This window comes from Bison bison, unplaced genomic scaffold, assembly GCF_000754665.1.
Source record: "Bison bison bison isolate TAMUID 2011002044 unplaced genomic scaffold, Bison_UMD1.0 scf7180017864043, whole genome shotgun sequence".
In the NCBI taxonomy this organism is placed as follows: Eukaryota; Metazoa; Chordata; class Mammalia; order Artiodactyla; family Bovidae; genus Bison; species Bison bison.
This window is the reverse complement of record NW_011494615.1, coordinates 4,908,998-4,929,562: the sequence shown is the minus strand read 5'-3', so window position 1 is coordinate 4,929,562 and position 20,565 is coordinate 4,908,998. Positions and strand designations below refer to the sequence as shown.

Sequence of the window (20,565 nt, the reverse complement as noted above, 5' to 3'; positions counted from 1 at the left end):
TCTGAAACAAAGTCACCTCAGTACACTGAATCCAGTAATGTATTTTAGAAAGGCAGTGCATAATTACCATGTTGAATTTATTCCAGGGATGCAAGTTGAGTCAGTATCAATAAGCTGATAATGTTACTTGTACATGACCAAGTTAAAGCTGAAAATCCACATCATCAGCTTGTTGGAGACATGGGCCTCCCAGGACTGCGAAGTAAGAGAGAACGACAGAATACAGAAAAGGAAAAGAAGAAAGCTTTAGGGGGACTAGCAAAAACTGAAGGTTGATTTTGCATCTGTAACATTAGAAAACATACCTGCAGAATTAACACAGATTTTGTATGTATCCATGGATGAAGTCAATAGCCAAATTATTTTTCATAAAATGAACTTAAAGTACCAAACATTAAAAAGTGTCTGATATATTTTTTTGGTAAAATAGTACCAAAAAAAATATTCTTTATACCTTTCTTTATACCTTTCCTCTCAAATCAACGTCTTAGAAATAGCCAGAAGGAATGGGTTTTTTAAAAAATCATTTTTGCAGTGTTCCAGTTCTGCCTGTAACCATTTGACTGAAAACACATTTGGAGTCACTTCAAATAATGTTCAGCACAGTTCAAAAAATGATACACATTGTTGTGACGGCTAATGGATAGTCAATGAAAAGCTCAAATAATTTGAAATTACAAAACTGTAAAATCAAACTGAATATTGCACATGCATCTTATATAGTCTCAATTTTAGTTTCAATCAATAATTTTCTAAGAAGATGGTCTTGTTATGTTTCCATTCAACTACTCAACATTCTTTAAATGTGTCCAGTTTTATATTTATGGAATCAAGTATTATGCCAAGATTTCAAGTAATCACTTAAAACAGAGAAAAGTATTGCTGGTCTCTACTCTTTTTGAACCAAGAAGTTGCATAGCCAAATATTCAGGCAGACAAGGTCTGTAAGCATCGGCCCTTCATTTTCCATTTTCCTACAAAGCGGAGCTCCTTCCATGACTGCATATTGACTTTCTAGGGATAATGGAACTGCATCCACAGGCTCTGGAACCATAGTGAGTGGGTGAAGTCTCTCAGTCATGTCCGACTCTCTGCAACCCCATGGACTGTAGCCTAACCAGGTTCCTCTGTCCAAGGGATTTTCAAGGCAAGAATACTGGAGTGGGTTGCCATTTCCTTCTCCAGGAGATCTTGCTGACCCAGGGATTGAACCCAGGTCATTGTAGGCAGAAGCTTTACCGTCTGAGCCACCACGGAAGATCCCTGGAACCATAAACCATGGACAATAGATGTTTACTGAGCATTGGTTCATTTACAGGGGCTCTTGTTCAGAAGTGTGTTCCCTTCATCACGGCTACTGAATCCATTTGCAGGACAGTGGAGATTGTCAGGGCTGACTGAAAGAGGGTACAGAGCTTTCTGTGATGTGTTTCTCTTCCTCTGCTGGTTTCCTTGACCCTCTGAAGGAGACCCAAAGGGAAGACTAAAACAGCAATGTATTTTTGATTATCAAAGCTTCTACAAAGTAGATTAATTTCAACACTATGGGCCCTATTGTATAGACTTGGAAACATGTGCCACCTTTTATTTTTATTTAAGAAAGATACATGATGTTGGTCTCCAGGGTTAGATGGTTGAACTCACTAAGCAGAGCCCCCCCATACCCATCAACCCATCAGGGACCTTCCACAGCTGTGTGTGTGGACAGTGACAACTCCTACCCATCTTAAGAAGCCTTTTTCCTCATCAAAGGTCACAGAGTGGCTGCTAAAATGCAAAAGGTAGAGAATTATGTATTTTAAGAACACACTAGATGAGAAACCACTGTTTAATTTTTTTCCCAATAATACCCCCCAATGCACTGCCAAATAAGAGATCGAGGAAGTATTTTGAAGTTTAAAACCTTAATCTGCAAGTAGAATACAGAGATCATCAGGAAACTAGCATGAAGATATTGAATAGAGATCAAAGAGTCTGGTATTTAGAAAAGTGTATTGAAATACAGTTAAATTGCACCACGCTTTACCTACGCTACCATCCCCTTAACAAACGATTGGATACATTTAACAAAGATGAATGACATGGTTTCTGCTCCTGAGAAGGGCTCTGCCAAATGAGACTAAGCAATGCAGGAGGATGTGTGCTGGCCCGGAGGCGTGGACGAGGGTGTGGCTGTGCAGAGAGTGTGGTGTGGACCCTGCCAGGGGCACAGAGGGCAACAGATGGAGCGTGACACGTGAGCTGGGTCGCTGAGGATGAGGAAAGGCGGGGAGAAACTGAGTTGAAACTGTGGTGCAGGGAGTAAATAAAGCTACGTCTTTCAAGCATGTTTCCCAAATGTGGTGACTGGACTCATAAATCTCCTCCTTTTTGTGGTCTCTTTCAGTGTTCACATATCCAGAAAATGGCACTGACGATTTCAGAGACCAAGCAAAGAACATAAACCACCAGGTATTCATGGACATCTCAGAAGACTGGCCAGACAGGGTCCTTAGATTATTCTGTAGGTCACCCCCCAAGTGGGTCATGAAATCAACTTAGTGGGGCCCAGACTAGCATTTTTAGAGAATAATGTACCGTAGAGTACATAGCATAGGCAGCACTGAGCAAAACAAATTCCAAGGCATCCAGGGTACAGAGGATAAAGACTGTACTGTGTGCTTTTGCTTCTGTTATGTATGCTACCTACAAGTTGGCATGTGCTCTACAGTATGTAAATTATATATTATGACTGTATTTCATAGTGGGCTTCCCTGATGGCTCAGAGGTCACAGCGTCTGCCTGCAATGCGGGAGACCTGGGTTCAATCCCTGGGTCGGGAAGATTCCCTGGAGAAGGAAATGGCAACCCACTCCAGTATTCCTGCCTGGAAAATCCCATGGACAGAGGAGCCTGGTGGGCTACAGTCCATGGGGTCGCAAAGAGTCAGACATGACTAAGCGACTTCACTTTCAACTTTCAGGTTTTATATTTTATGTTAATTTAGATATATAATTAGGATGGAATAATACTGCATAAAGTACTTGAGCTTTGGGCAGCAAACAGAATCACAGATCAAAAGAATATAGTTATGTGCAGCTTTTGTTTAGGTTTTCTAGATATGGCACCTATTCATTCTATTATTATGTCTTTAAATGTATAGTAATACATTATATATTTGCATGCATATAAAATGATACAAGATAATATTACATGTTGTATAATTTTACTTTATCATGTATATTATAAAGCAGAAACATTTATATAGCTACAATATTTGTGTAGTTAATAACAGCTTATGTTTATATAATACCTGTAAAACTCATATAGTTCACAAATTAGGGACACAATAAAATCGACCTCATGGGCTGTTGTTAGCTTTGCATATGCTAATCCATGTACCATCATGCCTCTCACACAGCAAGCTATCAAAAAATGGTAGCTTTTATTATCATTATTGCAGTTTCATAGTCAGTGGATGGTGATACCATAACAAATCAAATCAGTCTCAGGCCAACATCTTTCATTTTTCCACAGCATGAATGAACTCATTTCTGGATGAATACACCCAGATCCCTTTGATATACTAGATACAAAATTGTCCATTTTAGGGAATAGAAGTTGTTTACTACTCTCCACCGGTCTGCTGTCTATAGAGAGAATATTCTCTTGCTTGGGCTCAAGTCTGTATCGCCTTTCATGAACAACTAGATCAAAGGAAAAAAGTGACTTGAACGAAACTGTAGTATTTCTGACAAAAAGTTCCACATAAATGTTTTCAAATAGTTTGTAATGAAATCGAACTCAGATAGGAAATTAAAAATAAACCTGTTTGGAACAAAAAAATAATGGTTAGATATTTTAACACAAAAGATTACACTGGAATTACATTTAACTTCCCCATTTCCTGTCTTCTTCCTTTGCTCCATTTCTTCCTCCTTCCTCCTCTCATTTCCCTTTTATGTTTCTCTTTCAGGGACCTCTTTCCAAAGACCCATTACAGATGAACACCTATGTTGCCTTGTACAAATTTGTACCACAAGAGAATGAAGATTTGGAAATGAGGTAAAAACATTTTTAAAGGAAGAAGAAGAACGAAAGATTTAAAGTCAGTGGTGATGTATGTGAAAGAAAATAATTCAATTCGCGCTGCCTCCAAGCGCCTTAGAGCAGTGATTCTCAAATGTTAGCGTGCGGGGCTGGTTGATGCGGATTGCTGGGCCTTATTCTGGAAGTTTCTGACTCAGCATGATTCAGCGCGTCTTGGGTGGGGCTTGAAAATCCGAGTTTCTAACTGGTCTGCAGGTGGTGCAGACGCTGCTGGCCCAGGGACCACACTTTGAGAAGCGTGGTCAATACATCGTCAGTAGCGCTGCTACCGGGAGTTTTCATGAAGGCTGAGCATCAGATGCACTTGGCATCCTGCGGGGACTAATAGGGAACCAAAAACGTACTTGCTGCCCAAATTAACATTGACTGACAAATCAGTCTAAAACTCTATTTATCCCTGCCGGAGACTGGCAGCTCCCCCTGGCTCGCACCTAAAGGTTCTTCTGTTTCAGGACCCATCCCACCTCATGGTCACTGAAACAGAGAGACAGGTGAGCCTCAGGGCGCTCATGAGATCTAAACCTTTCTCTGGACCACAGTCTCATGTTTCAGGGGTGGTGTGGCTGGAGTCCGTACTGTGTCCACATCCTCCTTGCTGTGTGATTTTAAGCAATGTACAAACATCGTGTTTCCCAGGTTTCCTTACTGATAAAAGGATAATAATGATCTTTTCCCCTTAAGGCATTTGTGAGGATGAAGTGAATAAGGTTCGTAAAGCATATAGCACAGTAACAGTAGACACTCAGGAACTGGCCGTCAGTACAGTCTTTGTAATGTCGTGTTCCCCAGGTTGTCTCAAAGAAAAGACTTCACTCCTTCCCTCTATTCATGACCCAAGCCACAAGCGCTCTCAGGACAAGGACTTGGTGTTTTCCAGCCCTGGAGCAGGATACGAGGGGCTACTTTTGCAGCCACATGGGCCGTTAGAGATGGGTTCTTTCCTCTTCTGAAGAGCATGGAGAGAAAAACTAGCACAGAAAACCATTTATATGTCAGAGCATTAGGAAAATAGCCTCCGTTTTATGGTGGACTCCACTGTCCAAGTGCTGTCACTGGTCCTCCCTGCAGAAGGCTCTGGAACCCTTTGTCTCCACCCTGGAGCTCTCTGAGCTTTCCCACATCTCATATGTGCTAAGTCGCTTTAGTTGTGTCTGACTCTTTGAAACCCTAGGGACCGTAGCCCACCAGGCTCCTCTGTCCATGGGATTCTCCAAGCAAGAATGCTTGAGTGAGTTGCCATTCCCTTCTCCAGGGAATCTTCCCCAACCCAGGCATAGAACTCATCTCTGACATCTCCTGCATTGGCAGGCGGGTTCTTTATCACCAGAGCCACCTGGGAAGTCCTTTTCACATCCCAGGTCTGTCCATTTCCCTGGTGTGACCCCTCTGGCTTTTGCCTGAAAAATGGTTCCTCCTCAGTAAAATCAGCCTTCTCCTCTTCCACTTTCCCCAAAGTCCCTGAAGAGAAAACAGCTATCAAAAGCCTCCATGGAGACCCTGTTTCCTGGTCCCATTTGCCATTGGGGTCGACCTGGATCGCTCAGCTGCACTTCCTGGTACAATGCCCAGTGGGCCCCGTAGCAGATGTGGGTGTCTGGCCAAAGTCTGGCAGCTCCCCCAGCTCACACCCAAGGTCAGCTTTCATTGTTCATCTGTGGGCTGCTTCCAGCTGATTCTCGGGCTTTTCCCAGGCAGAGTTGAGGCTTGGTTCCTGGCTCCTTAGATTCGTTCAGACAATTAGGTTCTTATAAACCTGAACTTTCTCCATCCTTGAGGAAGACTCACCATGCTGAACTCACTGGCTGGAGTTGTAAATGTTATCTAAACAGCCTGGTTAGGTACAGCAGAATGAGACGGTGTTTGTCGGGTGAAGCCCCATTCTATCCAGATACAGCAAACCCTGCCAGTCAGAACCTACCTAGGATTCGTTACTGGTGTGGTTCCTTGCCCTCAACTGACAGTCCACATTAACTATCTGCTGATGAAGACAAGGAGGACCTATATTTACTTTGCAAAGAACAGTATATTGGGTTCTTCTTGAGATTATCATTTGAGTGTCTAGAATTTAAAATTTAACAACACCCCATTGTGCAGGTCCCACAGCTTTATCTTAGAAAATTGTTCTGAACTTATTAGATGGAAATAATAGCTCCAGAGAAATATGACTCAAGGGTGAAGTCTTAACTGTCTGGTGGTGGTCGTACGATTTTGTGCTTATGTTAGTCGGTCGCAGGCCATTAAAAGTCAAGTTGTCTGGTCACGAATCAAACGTTTACACTCTGCTCCAAGGCAAACAGGACTATTCATTCCCAGGAATGAAATGTCTGCATTGCATAGACTGCAAGATTGAAGTGATAAATCATACTTAACTTTTTTTTTCCTTTGCAAAGAGATTGTAGGTTCCCATTTTAGAAGCCAAGCTCTGATTTAGAATGTGTAAGGCAATGCTTTGGGGATTTAGTATCATTCCTTGAATGAACTAGGGCTTTGTGAGTTATCGTTCTCTCCTTAAACCATGAGGTAGTAAAAATCCTTTTAACAAAACTCTATTTTCATCCACCTTCCTTCTGACCCAGGGGGCATGCTGGAGATTATCCTCAGGAAAGAAAACAAAGGATACAAGAGTGGAGGGAATGTTGAGGGCATGAGCTTGAGGACAAAGGAGGTCCAACTGGCAGAGCCAACAGTCACGATCAGAGCAGATGGACCATCACTTCAGCCAGAGTTTGCTATATATCTGCTTAATAATAAGAAAGCTTTTTCTGCCAACAGCCAGCAGTCTAGACCTCTCTCCAAACCTCCAGATTCTCCTCCATGCCTACCCCAGGAGTGCCTGGCACCCAGGACCTCTGTCCTCCCCTGCACAAACCTGTCCCCAGGGGGAATGATGTCACCATCTGCCCAGGCCTCAAGCCGGCCACCTGAGGTTTTCTTTTACCCCATACCCAAAATGCATTCAGTGTTCAATTCCTACTGGTTCTCTTTGCCTCAGATCTGCTTTATCCAGCCCCACCTTCACCTCTCCCCGGATTGCTGTGGGATCCACCTGGTCTCTGTGTCTAGTCTTATACCCCCTCACCCCATTCCTCCCTTCCCATTTACTTTGGGTGGAAAGGATGCTGCAAAGACAGCCCAGTGTCCTGGGATCGTCTAAACTTTGGAGTCAAACAGAATGGATTCATGTCCCTGCTCCTCTATTCTCTGACAACAGGGCATCTTACCTAACTTTCTGAACCTCTGTCTTCTTATCTTGAAAGTAGAGATAATAAGGCCTGCCCTTGTAGGATGGTGGTGGTTGAGTTGCTAAATCATGTCCAACTCTTTATGACCCCATGGACTGTAGCCCACCGAGCTCCTCTGTCCATGGGATTCTCCAGGCAAGAATACTGGAGTGGGTTGCCATTTCCTTCTCCAAGGGATCTTCCTGACCCAGGAATCGAACCCAGGTCTCCTGCATTGCAGACAGATTCTTTACTGACTGAGCTATGAAGGAAGCCCTTGTAGGATGGTTGTCGTTAAATAAAATAACATAGTAAGAGTTTAACAGAGTTAATTCCAGTCAGTTCTGTTCATACTCCAGAGGTAGATGCTTCCTTTGCAGACATAAAAAATGAGGGAGAAAGAGAATGACATACAACATGGATTCACTGACTATTTAACAATGAAAAGTGTGGGCATCACTTGACTTAGATTTAAGCTCTAGCCAAGCTGTTCACCAGCTGTGTGACCCCCATGAAGCCTGAGACGGTTCCACAAGGCATCAAGCTTCTGCTCTTATAATACACTCATGAAGAAGAGAATCACTGTGCCTGCCTCAGGTCTGCTCATGACACACAAGTGTGTTTAAAACTCCCTAATGGCCTCCCACTCCCCTTGGGTCTAGACCAGAATATTTACAGACACCTGGTGGCTTCTTTCACCCTGGTGACTTCTTTGCTTTTCTGGCACCACTGTTCCCCTTACCTCTCTGCTCCATCATCTGTTCCTCAAAAGGACCATGCTTCCCTTGTGGCTCAGCTGGTAAACAATCTGCCTGCAATGCGGGAGACCTGGGTTCAATCCCTGGGTTGGGAAGATCCCCTGGAGAATGGAAAGGCTACCCACTCCAGTATTCTGGCCTGGAGAATTCCATGGACTGTATATAGTCCATGGCGTCTCAAAGAGTCGGACACAACTGAGCAACTTTTACTTTCACTTTCAACTCTTGCCAAAGAAATTTTCTTCCTGCCCTCTGTTCCTCCCACCCTTCTACTCACCCACCACCACCACCATCACACACACACACCCTCTTCCATTGACTGTTATGCACCCACTAGATCTCAGCTCTTCCTTGGTGCAACCTGGGTGAGATCCTCTATGATATACTTTCATGACACCATATTTCTTTTCTTCAAAGTACTTATCTCATTTTGTATTTTATATATTTCTGGGATTGTTTGGTTAACTTATCTCTCCCTTGTAAAGCCCATGAGAACAAATCTGTATTTGTTAAATAACCCTGTGTCCCTAGAGTATAGACCAGTTCTTGAGACTTGCTGCTGCTGCTGCTGCTAAGTCACTTCAGTCATGTCCGACTCTGTGCAACCCCATAGACAGCAGCCCACTAGGCTCCTCTGTCCCTGGGATTCTCCAGGCAAGAACACTGGAGTGGGTTGCCATTTCCTTCTCCAGTGCATGAAAGTGAAAAGGGAAAGTGAAGTCACTCAGTCATGTCTGACTCTTCATGATCCCATGGACTGCAGCCTACCAGGTTCCTCCGTCCATGGGATTTTCCAGGCAAGAGTACTGGAGTGGGGTGCCATTGCCTTCTCCTCTTGAGACTTAGTAAATGCTTAATACATATTTCATGAATGAATGAATGAGTATTGTGGAGATTAAATGAATGAACTAGTGTTGTCTCTGGCATATACAGTTAGTGGGCAAATAGAGTCCATGATAATAGAATGGAAACTATAAAGGAGGAAGTTAACCCAGCTGAGAGTGGTTTACCAGGACCTGTTTCCTGAAGGAGATGAGCCTTGAACTCAGGATGAATATGATTTGTTGAGAAGAAATTGTAGAAAAAGAGACCAACAGTAGCCCATAGTCATATTCACAGACAATGAAGAGCTGAAGACAATGTGGAAGAAGCCCTGCTAAGCGAAACACAGTTTGGGCATGGTAGGGTGAGCCTCAGGGAGAAGGAATATAGGGCTCTGCCTCCTTATTCCCAGAGCAGTGCCTGCCCTTCTCAGAATTGCTGTGGTCCCAATCATTGGTCTCCACACACTGCCTGAAGGCAGAGGCTTTGCACAGTCAGCTTTGCTACACTTTCAGCGCAAACTTCCTTCATAAATTCATCTGCTGTCACCTCCCCAAAACTCTGGCGCTCGTGGAAGCCATGGTAATCTTCCCACCCATCATGGGCAAGATAGGGGAGAGCAAGGGCGCAGGGCAGAAAGGAGCAGTGTCTGGGGGTCACACAGACCTGGGTCCCCCGTCCAGCTCTGACACATCCTAGCTGCATCAGTTTGAGCAAACTGTTTAACCTTTTGCAGCCTCCATTTTCTCCTTCCTGGGGAGACTGAGCAATGAGATAATGTTAAAAAAAATGAGATGAGATTTTGTGCCCAGTACAAAGTGAGGTGTACAGTATATTTAGATACCATCTCTTCATCATTTATATCATTTCATAATACATTTTATTTTCCTGGTCTTCAATTACTCTAAAGATATATAGTATATATATATATATATATATCTTTATAGATATATAGTTCAACACTCTGTCTAATCTTTGAACACATCCAAGGAGACTTTATCTAATTAGTCTGGCTATAAGGAGGCTGTGACACCCTGTCTCTTACCTTCTGAGTAGGTTTTGTGGTTGCTGACATGACATGCCAAGTATGGAATCTCACCACTGATACACGAGATGTGATGCCATCATGTGAGGGCTCTCCAAGCTGCCTTGCGGATAATTTGAGGTCTGATAACATCAAAGAGCCACCCGGGTTCCTCTGTCTGAGTGTAATGAGCTTGCGTAGTAGATAACCTCTGTCATTAAAGGTCTTAGACAGTCTCCACCAAACACCTTTACTGTCTAGTTTTTTAAAAGTCCTGAAAATTACACTTTATGGAATGCCAGCTTAATTAACGAGCAAAGCTTTTTAAAATGCTACTTGAAATACAAACTGGATAACCCCATTATAATCAGGACTGGCATCATGATCAGAGACTGTCTCATAAATTCACAAAAGCCATGTGTCTGTCATTCTCCTGGCCATGTACATGACTGTGTGTGACACACTCACATACGCACATACATCCCTACACACTATAGTCAGATACACACAAACTCACACACAGTCTCACACACACAGACACACACACATTCAAACATGCACACTCAGATACACGTGCATTTATACACACACATATTAGCAAAAGCTTGATAACCCGTGCTTAGCCTTTTGATGAAAGTAAATCCTGCCACCGATATTTACAATGTAACCTGTCTCATTGAAAGTCTGCAAAATATTATTGGAGATATCACTTATTAATTCACATTGATGCATATTTTTAAAATCTGTAAGAATAACTTCAGTGGCTTGGCCAAGTTGACATATTATTTAAATAGTCGGCATACATAAATAACTCTGAGTAAGCATGAACCCCTAAAACATTGGTAGGGACTCTGAAATAAAAGATCAAGCATAAACAAGAAACTCAAGTGTTCAAATACATATTTAACTGACCATGTACGTCTATTCCCAAGAATCCATTTTGGTTTTCCACATCTAAATCATTTTCATTTTTATTAGTTCTCCCCAAACAGATTTATATGATAATGGCCATGTTTCATAAGGGGTGAAGAGGAGAGGAAAAATTCCTATGAGCCAAAAGAGGGAATGAGGAAACTGCTGTTTGAATATTATTAAATTTTAAGAGAGATGTAAATTAATTGCCACTCAATCTGTTTGTGTCAGAATACCGAAATTTGGAGGCCATAAAAGAAAAACATATCTTCTTTTGTAACTCCAAATTAGATTCCTAATTTAAAGTCTTGAATTGCCAGACTCTTTCTTGGAAGCCATGAGTCCCAGATTTTTCTGTGTGTGAGTCTGAACAAAACCAGACAACCAGTTGTCCCGTTAGCTAATATTCACAAAAACCTCTGGAGATGGGATGGCCTGAGTTCACCTCTTCCTGATTTATTGAAAGCACCACTTGAAATAAGGTCAAAAGGGGACTTAACCCTTGTGCGGCTATCTCCAGGATTTGTTTCATCTACCACCGCTCATCTCGTGGTGAATGAGTATGTGCTGTCTGCAGTGTGCACAGTTCACAGGCCCCGTTATCAAAGAGCTCCCATGGCCATAAGGCTGCAGGCCCTCTACAAGAAAGTCCGTTTAATACGACGTCTTGTGGGCGGGGAGGTAGTTCTGGATACTGCTGCTGCACCTCAGGGAGATGCTGAAACATCAGCTGGGACGAATCAGGTCTTCCGACCACATCATCCCACTGCAGAATAGAACCGTGATCTAAAACTTAGAAGGAGGAGAGGAAGGAAGCTAATGTTTAGGGAGCATATACTGTGTATCAAGGGCTTTTCTGGTGGCTCAGACGGTAAAGAATCCGCCTGCAATGCAGGAGACCTGGGTTCAATCCCTGGGTGGGGAAGATCTCCTGGAGAAGGGAATGGCAACTCACTCCAGTATTCTTGCCTGGAGAATTCCATGGACAGAGGAGCCTGGTGGGCTACAGTCCATGGGGTGCAAAGAGTCAGACACAACTGAGCGACTAACACTTGCACTGTGTATCAAGTTATTTACACTACATCATTTCATTTAATCTTTAAAAAAAAAAGAAAAAGAACCACTGAAGCAGCCTTTGGAAGCCAGGGAAGATTTTGCAAGGAGATGGCATCGCAGCCCAGCCAAGACTTCCAGAAAGAGTGGACATGAGTACATGTACAGCTTGAATAGTGAGCAGTCATCCTCTCTTCCACTGAGGAAAGGGTAACAGAAGAATAGTTCAACTATGAGAACAAGCGGTGCCAGATGCAAGCCAATTGCAAATCCCATTACAAAAGAAGTTGTGGAAATTCACTGCAGGAGCATATTTAAATTCTTACATTCATCCCAGTCTTCATTCTGGAAAGACTGTCTTAAAATTCAGTAAAGCTTAGCAAAGGGACACTTGGCTGTTTGGTTCATAGTCCAAAGAGACAATTTATGGTCTTTTACCCTTTTGAGGAGAGGGAGAGAGAAGCAAGTCCAGGAACCCACAGGTGGAAGTGGAGGCTTGGAGCTGTTACCTGGGGAGGCAGACTCTTCATCCACTCATCTTTCTTCTACCCCAGGCTTTCCATCCTACACTGACGTGGTAGGTTTCCTCTCTGATAAGGAAGACAATTTATATTAGCAGATTCAGATAATGCGTTAATTTTGCCCTTTTTGGCCACTCACATTACTCCTTATAAACCTATTTAGATTGTTCAATTGGTTCAAAAGAACAGGAAGTGTGTGATTATAGAGTGACATTCATGAAAAGTCACTCCTGGTCAAGGATAATTTTTTAAAATTAAAATGATTACTGTTACACAAATATAAAATGAGTACATGTCAGAATTTTAATTTGAATCACTAATGAATTAGAGAACCAGTACACTTTCACATCTGACTAAAGGAAAATTCATGCAGCACCCATAGGTAGGCAATTAAGAGCGCTGATGTGAACTTACAAATAGGTGCAAAAGTAGATAATATTCACAGGGTAGTCATTGACTTGGAGAAGGCGATGGCACCCCACTCCAGTACTCTTGCCTGGAAAATCCCATGGACGGAGGAGCCTGGTAGGCTGCAGTCCATCGGGTCGCTAAGAGTCGGACACGACTGAGTGACTTCACTTTCACTTTTCACTTTCACGCATTGGAGAAGGAAATGGCAAACCACTCCAGTGTTCTTGCCTGGAGAATCCCAGGGACGGGGGTGCCTGGTGGGCTGGCGTCTATGGGGTCACACAGAGTCGGACACGACTGAAGCGACTTAGTAGCAGCAGCAGCAGTAATTGACTACTTTCTGCCAGACACAGTTCACTAACGTTTCTCGGGGTAAGGCTCATTTGCATTATTGCAGAGATGTGCAGTGGCTCAAAGACACTGAAAGGGGGAGGTGACCCAGAAGGGGGCACCAGACAGCACCCAGATCAATCATCAGTTTTGCCCATTTCAAAGTCTTCCAAATTGTCCCTGGTAGCCCCTTGCATTCTTTCAACTGATCTATGAGGTCGGTCAAGCAAGCAGTATTTTGCAAAGGAGAGAACAATGGTTAGGATGGTTAAACCACGTGTTACAATCCGTATGAATCTCCAGGAGAACATTATTAAAATAGAGACTCCTGGGTTACACCCACACTGGAGACTCAATTCCCACTTAGAAATCTGTATGGTTAAATATTCCCTTAGACTCTGGTAATCTGCCAGGTTTGAGAACAACTGTGACTTAACTGATTTCTCCTGAGATGAACAGTGGGCCAGCAGCCGACCCAAATGGGATGCAGGCTTCTGATCCTCAGCCTGTGCTCAATACACTGGTCAGCACTGGGGCTTTGGCCTGTGGTTTATTTGGTAACGTCCTTCACTCTGTAAGGTTTTATAAATCCTCCATAAAATAAGAAAAGGAGAGCCCTTGAGACAGTGTTAGACAAAATAAGACTTGGTGTCTCGTTTCCATTCTCTTAAGTACATTACTGCTTGGCAAATGCATCAACTTAATTAAAACTAAATGTAATTCTAATGCACCAATTTGATTTAAAAATAATCTTCACAGTCACCAGGACATCCAAATGCAATTAAGGGCTATTTGAGGAAAGTCTCTGATGCATATTATGCTCTGACACTGTGCTATGTCAAGAAACCCAGATCTTCCTGAATATCACTAATGTGTTTAGCAGCCTCTCTCTCACTCAAATGCCTTTTTCAATTAGGTTCTGGAGAGCATGATCTGTGACAGTTCAGGAACATTTACCAAATCTCATCCAAATGGCCCTTTAGCTGAATGTTTTCTCTCTGAGCTGGTCTCTGGACTTGAGAAGGCACAGGCAAGTCTTCTGGACACCAAGCTTAAGACAAAATCACACTGCAGAGTTCAGGAGTTCCTTGTTCCCTAACCATATACTAAGATTTTAAAGGCTCCAGACCAGGATAATGGAAATCAAGGAAAAGGTCTAAGGGAAAATTCAGCAATAGATCTGAAGCTAATGGAGCAGTTTGGCTGGCTTCCTTTTCTGTTCCCCTTGAGGCTTCTCTGGGGGCTCAGATGGTGGTGAAATCACCTGCAGCGCAGGAGACGTGGGTTTGATCCCTGGTCCATAGGGTCACAAAGAGTCGGACACGACTGAGTGACTTAGCATGCACAAACTTTTTTAAGTATTTGGGAGCCAGACGAGTTCATCTTCCATGGACTGTATAGTCCATGGGGTCACAAAGAGTCCGACACAACTAAGCAACTTTCACTTTCTTACTTTCACTTTCTTTTGAGTTCATCTCCAAGATTTGGAAATAAAGAGTTAAATTATAAAATCTATATATAATGGATCAGAATATAAAGTCACCTAAAAGAAAGAAAATAACTGATAGACCACAGCAGGACTTTCTACTAACAGTATGATAACACAAAATAAGAAAGAAATATTTCATAAAAAGGGCTCCAGTCAACACAGAGACATAACACAGCTGGAGGCAGAGAGTCACACCCTGGCAGTGTCCGTCCTAGGAACAACCCAAGGAGGGAGAATTTTAAGCCTTAGGCCTCCATTCTGCCAAGACCCATGGCAAGGCTCTGCCTCAGGAGAACAGGTGGGCAGAATGTTGACCTAGCTCTTTGATGGTAGCACCTAGCACTCTGACACCACAGGAAGGGGAAGAGGACTAAGTTGAGAACAGGTTAGAAGAGAACCCACAGTTGAGAGTGAAGTGTTCGACGTGGCCACACAGGACCACACCAGTGACTGGGGAGTCGGGGTAACAGCAGCTGGAGCTGTGGGGGCAGCTTACATGTGGTCAGCAGCTGGGTTAGTGAGGTTTCCCAGGCTCCCCACGGATTAGCTAATTTGAATAATGTCCCAGGCTCCAGTCACAGAGGCTGTCCTGAGCTGTCCAGAATCCACGCCAGGGCAGTTAAGGATGAGGCTGGTACACAGTGCCCCAGAGCATTCAAGCCCCAAAAGGGAGATGGTGTGGGTTGTTAATTTAATCGGTTGTCTAAGAGGAACTGATCAGTCCCTAGACAGAGTTTCAAAGTGGGTCAGGCATTTTTTTTTAAAAATTAAAAATATTACATTACACTGAATGATTTTACCTTACGTGCCTGCTCAGATCAACTTCCCAGAGCCCAGAGTGGGAAAGGATCTAAGCAGGGCTCAGTGGGAAAGAATGCTGAGATTGCTGGGGGGTGCCAGGCAGAGTCAAGAGGGCAGCAGAAGCCCCATAAGCCACACATGTACCGACCCAGATATTAGAGAGTTGTTGTTTTGGGTTCAAGTCCCGCCCTAAAGCAAGATCTTTCCCAAAATGAAAAACACATTAGCTGTCTCTGCCTCATGATTAGAGTATTTAAGTCGTATCAGTAGGAATCACTCATTCTTTATGCATCCTGTTTATTTCCCTGATAGCCCTGAAGACAATTTGCAATTATATATTTATTAGTTATGCATACACATTCTATATTTATTATTTATGAAATGTTTAATTATGCATTTGCTTATTTATTATCCATCTTTCTCACTAGAATATTAGCTCCCATGAGGCCTTTACTCACCAAAGTATACCCAGTGCCTAGTAAAATCATCCTTTCAGAGTCAGTGGTCTAGAATATTTGTGGAACGAGCAGGTAAACAGAACAGCAAAGGATAAAGGGATGAATGTAATTCTCCTCACTCACCAAGCAATTTTCAGATGCTGGCAGCGCCTTTTCCTAAGACAGAATCCCCATCACGCTGTCGGGATATCTGATCTTTCTCATAAAATTATAGCTTGTATTCCAGTGAGTGCTTTATTCTAATGTGTGGTTTATTTCACATGGGTCATGGGCTCAGGGACTGTCCACCTCTGGGCATGGTCAAGATTGACCGTCCAGACCATAAAAATAGATGTTGGAGGGACTTCCCTGGTGGTGCAGTGGCTGACTCCACGTTCTGCAATGCAGGAGGACCCAAGTTCAATCCCTGTCAGAGAACTAGACCCCGTGTGCTTCAGCTAAGAGTTTGCATGCTGCAACTAAGACCTGATGCAGTCAAATAAATAAGTACATATTTTTTTAAAAAATACAGGTTGGATTCAGGCAGCACTGTTTTACACCCAGGGAAAGATGCCTCTTCCAGTCTTGATTCCCTACTTATAATTTCTGCCAAACCATCAGCAAAGTCACTCTGGTTGATGCTAACACACAGTTTCTTAGGTTACTAGGTTAAATAAAATCTGCTGGAGCTAGAAGGATTTTTCTACATTGACTTTCATCCTTGCTGCTTAATTAAATCCCTCACCTGGGAAAAGAGTGATTTTCATCCTCCTCACTTTCTGTGGCATCAGCATGAAACTGTGACTGTTGAAATACCAAAATGCCAGTTGTGTTTAATGCTTCAGGTGTAACAAGCCTGTTATATTTGGAATCCCCTACGAAGATAGATATTAACTGAGAATTGAAAATGACAGCAGAGGAGATTGAACCAGAATAGCAAAGGGAGCACACAAGTCTGCTTCCCTTCTTGCACCAATCCCTTAAAGTGCGAGAAATATATTTTTCTAAGATTATCTCCGTAATAGTACTAGAAAATAAGAAAAACACTATCAGAAACCCCCAAATATTGGGAATTTCTTGGGAGACTACAGCAAATAGAGAACAAGGAAGATGACCAGAGTCCAAAGAATGCTCAGAGAGAAACATCTATGTAAGAGCATATTCAAACAGACACTGATCTCACAAAAGAGTATGCGGTGTCCCAGTGGCTGAATTGCATTAATGGCCCCAATTCTTCACTGTCCCTGTATCCATGCTCTTTGCCATGAGACTTTACAGTTCCTTTCACCGGAGTTGCTTTAAGGCAGAATGACAATGTGTCAGTTCTGAGCCTACGCATTAGAAGCCTTATGTGTTTTTCACATCTCCATTTGCTGCCCTGGCAATGCCATGAATGTCCAAACTGGCCTTCTTGGGTATGAGAAACATAGAATAAGGCAAAATCACCCCGGTCATCCCAGCCAGCACCCAAGAATGTCAGTGAAACTTTGAGATTTGGGGATTGTTTGTTACACAGCATTATCACAGCAATATATGACTGATACAGAGTCCCAGCAGTGCTCATTCATAACCCATTATTACTACGTAGAATGAACAATAGGCAGCAGTGGTGTTTGACTCTAGAATTAAACCGTCACCTGTGCTCTAAGAAAGGGAACCCATGCCCAGGCAAGTGTGCCCCTGTGTGGCCCAAAAGACTGAGAAAGAAAAACAACTGGAGGGAGTTCTGGACCTCCAGAGCTTGTAGAGAGTGGTAGGGAAGAAAAAGGCAGCTTTACTTGGAGGGAAATAAATGAACCTTCTCCTTCCCAGGGTTAAGAAAGCCGCCCTTGTTTTTGCCATTGGGGTGGTGGTGGGAGTCCCCAGACTGCTTGTCTGCTATACTCTCAAGCATCCAAAGATGAGATGCATCAGCTGACACACCCTGCGTCTTAAGCAGAGCTTGAAATTAGTCCTCACCCGTTGCAGATGCAGATGTATTTGATAGTGGAGAATCACCCAGAGATTCATACCCTGTGTTTTCAGTTATGAATATAAAGAAATAAAAACCAGGTGCAAGACAAAATCCCTTGACATGAAGGAAAAGTAAAGTAAGAAGATAAACTGTGCTTCCGTTGCAGGGGTCATGGGTTCAATCCCTGCTCGGGGAACTAAGATCCCAAGTGCTGCTCAGCACAACCAAAAAAAGAAGCAATAAGACAAAGAACAATATAACTAATCCTAATGGAAACAAATTTAATAAAGGGAAGAAATATTGTTTTTAATATCTAATAATATCCTCAGCAACATCCATCATGCTTTTCTGTCCATAAGATAAAGTTGACAAATGTGAAAAGGAGACATTCAGAAAATAATAAAGAACTCTTGGAAATTAAATTTTCCCTAAAACCCTCAAGTACTGTAATAAATATTACAAGAGATAAGCCCATATACAAACTAAGCAACTAGGAAGATTAAATTGAGAAAAATTTTAGTCTAGATTCCTTGTTAAAGACAGAAAATGTGTAAGAAAGACAAAAGATATAGATGATTGATCTAGAAAGCCCAATACATATTGACTAGAAATTCCAGGAAAAAGGAAGAGAGAAAATGACTGGGAGAAAACAGTGAAAAAATAGTGGACAAGATTTTCCCAAGTTGAAAAATAACATGAGTCTTCAGATAGTAAAAGTGCCATTAGGTGTTGAGTAGAAGGAATAAAAGACACACACACACACACGCAGAGGTTGATGTGAAAATCAAATTAGAGATGGCAAATAATCACCATATCCACAATACCCATAGCAAAAACATCATATAAGTCTTCAGTTAAACCCAAGTAATTCCTAATGAAGGATATAACATGCACACACACACAAGTCTGAAACAAACTTCCTGATTATACCAACATAAAAAGTGGCAGACAAGGGCAATGGAAATTAAGTAAAAGTGGTTTCAAGAAGGTACTGAGAAGATGCAGCTAATAATAAAGACAATGCCTCATGCCAGATGTCGATAGGAGACAAAAGAAAGAGCAAATACACCTACACGCCTCTGCATAAATGTCAGTGCATGGAAAAGAGTCCAGAAGGAGACACAGGGAAGTACTAACAGTGGTCACCTCTGGACAGTGGGAGGAGGATTGCGGGGCAGAATATGAAAAAACTCCAGTTTTCATATTTTAGACTTCCACATTTTAGAGTTTTTTTTTACAATGCAGAGATGATCATCTGTGTATAAAAATAAAGTTAAAGATTTTTTTTTAATACAGCACAGAAATTGGACTTGCATTCAGCCTCTAACAAAGCTATTTTCATGGGTGGGAAGAGCAGATAAAAATCATTTTTATTATAGTATTATTTGGGTGAGTGAAAAGCTACCACTTCTGACTTTAAAATACCATCTTTTTCTTTTTCACCCCCTCTACCCCCCACCCAACTCATTCATTCTTCATTTTAGGCCAGGAGACATGATTACTCTTCTAGAGGACTCTAATGAAGACTGGTGGAAAGTAAGTATTTCTTTTTCTTTAAGAAAAATCGCTTGCTAACTATAATTACCATGAATGCTACAATTATGGCTGCATGCCTCTTTTTTCCTTTCAGGGGAAAATTCAAGACAGAATTGGCTTCTTCCCAGCCAACTTTGTTCAGAGAGTACACCAAAATGAGAAGATTTTTAGATGTGTTAGAACCTTCAGTGGGTGTAAGGAACAGGGGCAGATAACACTGAAAGAGAATCAGGTGAGTAAAGCCCACCAGCGCACACCAAGTGTGACCAAAATAGAGTAATAGTCATTTGATGCTGGGGACCAGCCCCAGCTGATCCAGGGTATTCGAAGGAGAGACGGCCTAGGCGACTATTTATATGCTAATTAGAGATATAGAGAACAATAGAATGAGGATAGCTCAGTAGGAAAATTCAGTGGAGAAAAGAAGCTGAGTAGCTTGGTTTACGCGGGAGACCAATAAAACTTCAAGACAAGAAGTTTGCACCACTTACGTAGGCCGCAGGCGCCCTCTCAAATAGTGGAAGGTGCCTCACCCTAGACACCTTCTCGAGTGGGTCTTAGAAGCCCAGGCATAATTAGTAAGCGTGGTGGGTTCCGCGCTCCAGATGGAGACTCAGCTGGAAGTTAAAGGGAAGAATGACATGGGGAGACCAAGCGCTGGTGAACAAGGCCCATAGCTTTATTTTTAACAGGGGCTTTTATACCCTAAGTTACACATAGAGGATAATAGGGGATGCAAAGTCAGCAGTCTTTGATTCTTATCAAAAACCAAGGTTTCTTTCCTGCAAATTTATCGTATACAAATGGTTTAGGTGATTTACATCATCTTCTGGCCAGAAGGCCTACTAACATTTTATGACTCTTGACAAGGACTTATCAACAAAGACTTATTTTCTCTAAGAGTAATTATTTTAAGGTTTGGCACCATCTTCCAAAGATAAAATTGCATTCCTATAGGGCGGATGTGTAATGGGCTTACAACAAAGGAAAGAATTTATTACCTTAAGGGTCTAAAATTACTAACACCAAGGCCACTACTTATTTTTTCTATATACCAACTATTAATTAATACACATTCAAGGATACAATTCAGGGGATGTGAAAACTTGGCAACAAGCATTGACTCATCAATGAAATCCTTTACTAGTTTATTCTGACAGTTTCTAACTCTCTGAGAGGCTCTAAGCTATTTGAATATCTTAAGCCT

The 20,565-nt window shown here is 42.4% G+C and overlaps 1 protein-coding gene across 1 annotated transcript in view; it reads left to right on the top strand.

The window, feature by feature from the left end:
- STAC (SH3 and cysteine rich domain) overlaps nt 1-20,565 on the top strand; it is a 114,396-nt gene that overhangs the window by 80,679 nt on the left and 13,152 nt on the right. The window contains exons 7-10 of the mRNA XM_010835534.1: nt 2,387-2,451; nt 3,956-4,044; nt 19,307-19,358; nt 19,453-19,590. Of these exons, the coding sequence (XP_010833836.1) occupies nt 2,387-2,451; nt 3,956-4,044; nt 19,307-19,358; nt 19,453-19,590 (344 nt within the window). The remainder of the gene's footprint in view (nt 1-2,386; nt 2,452-3,955; nt 4,045-19,306; nt 19,359-19,452; nt 19,591-20,565) is intronic.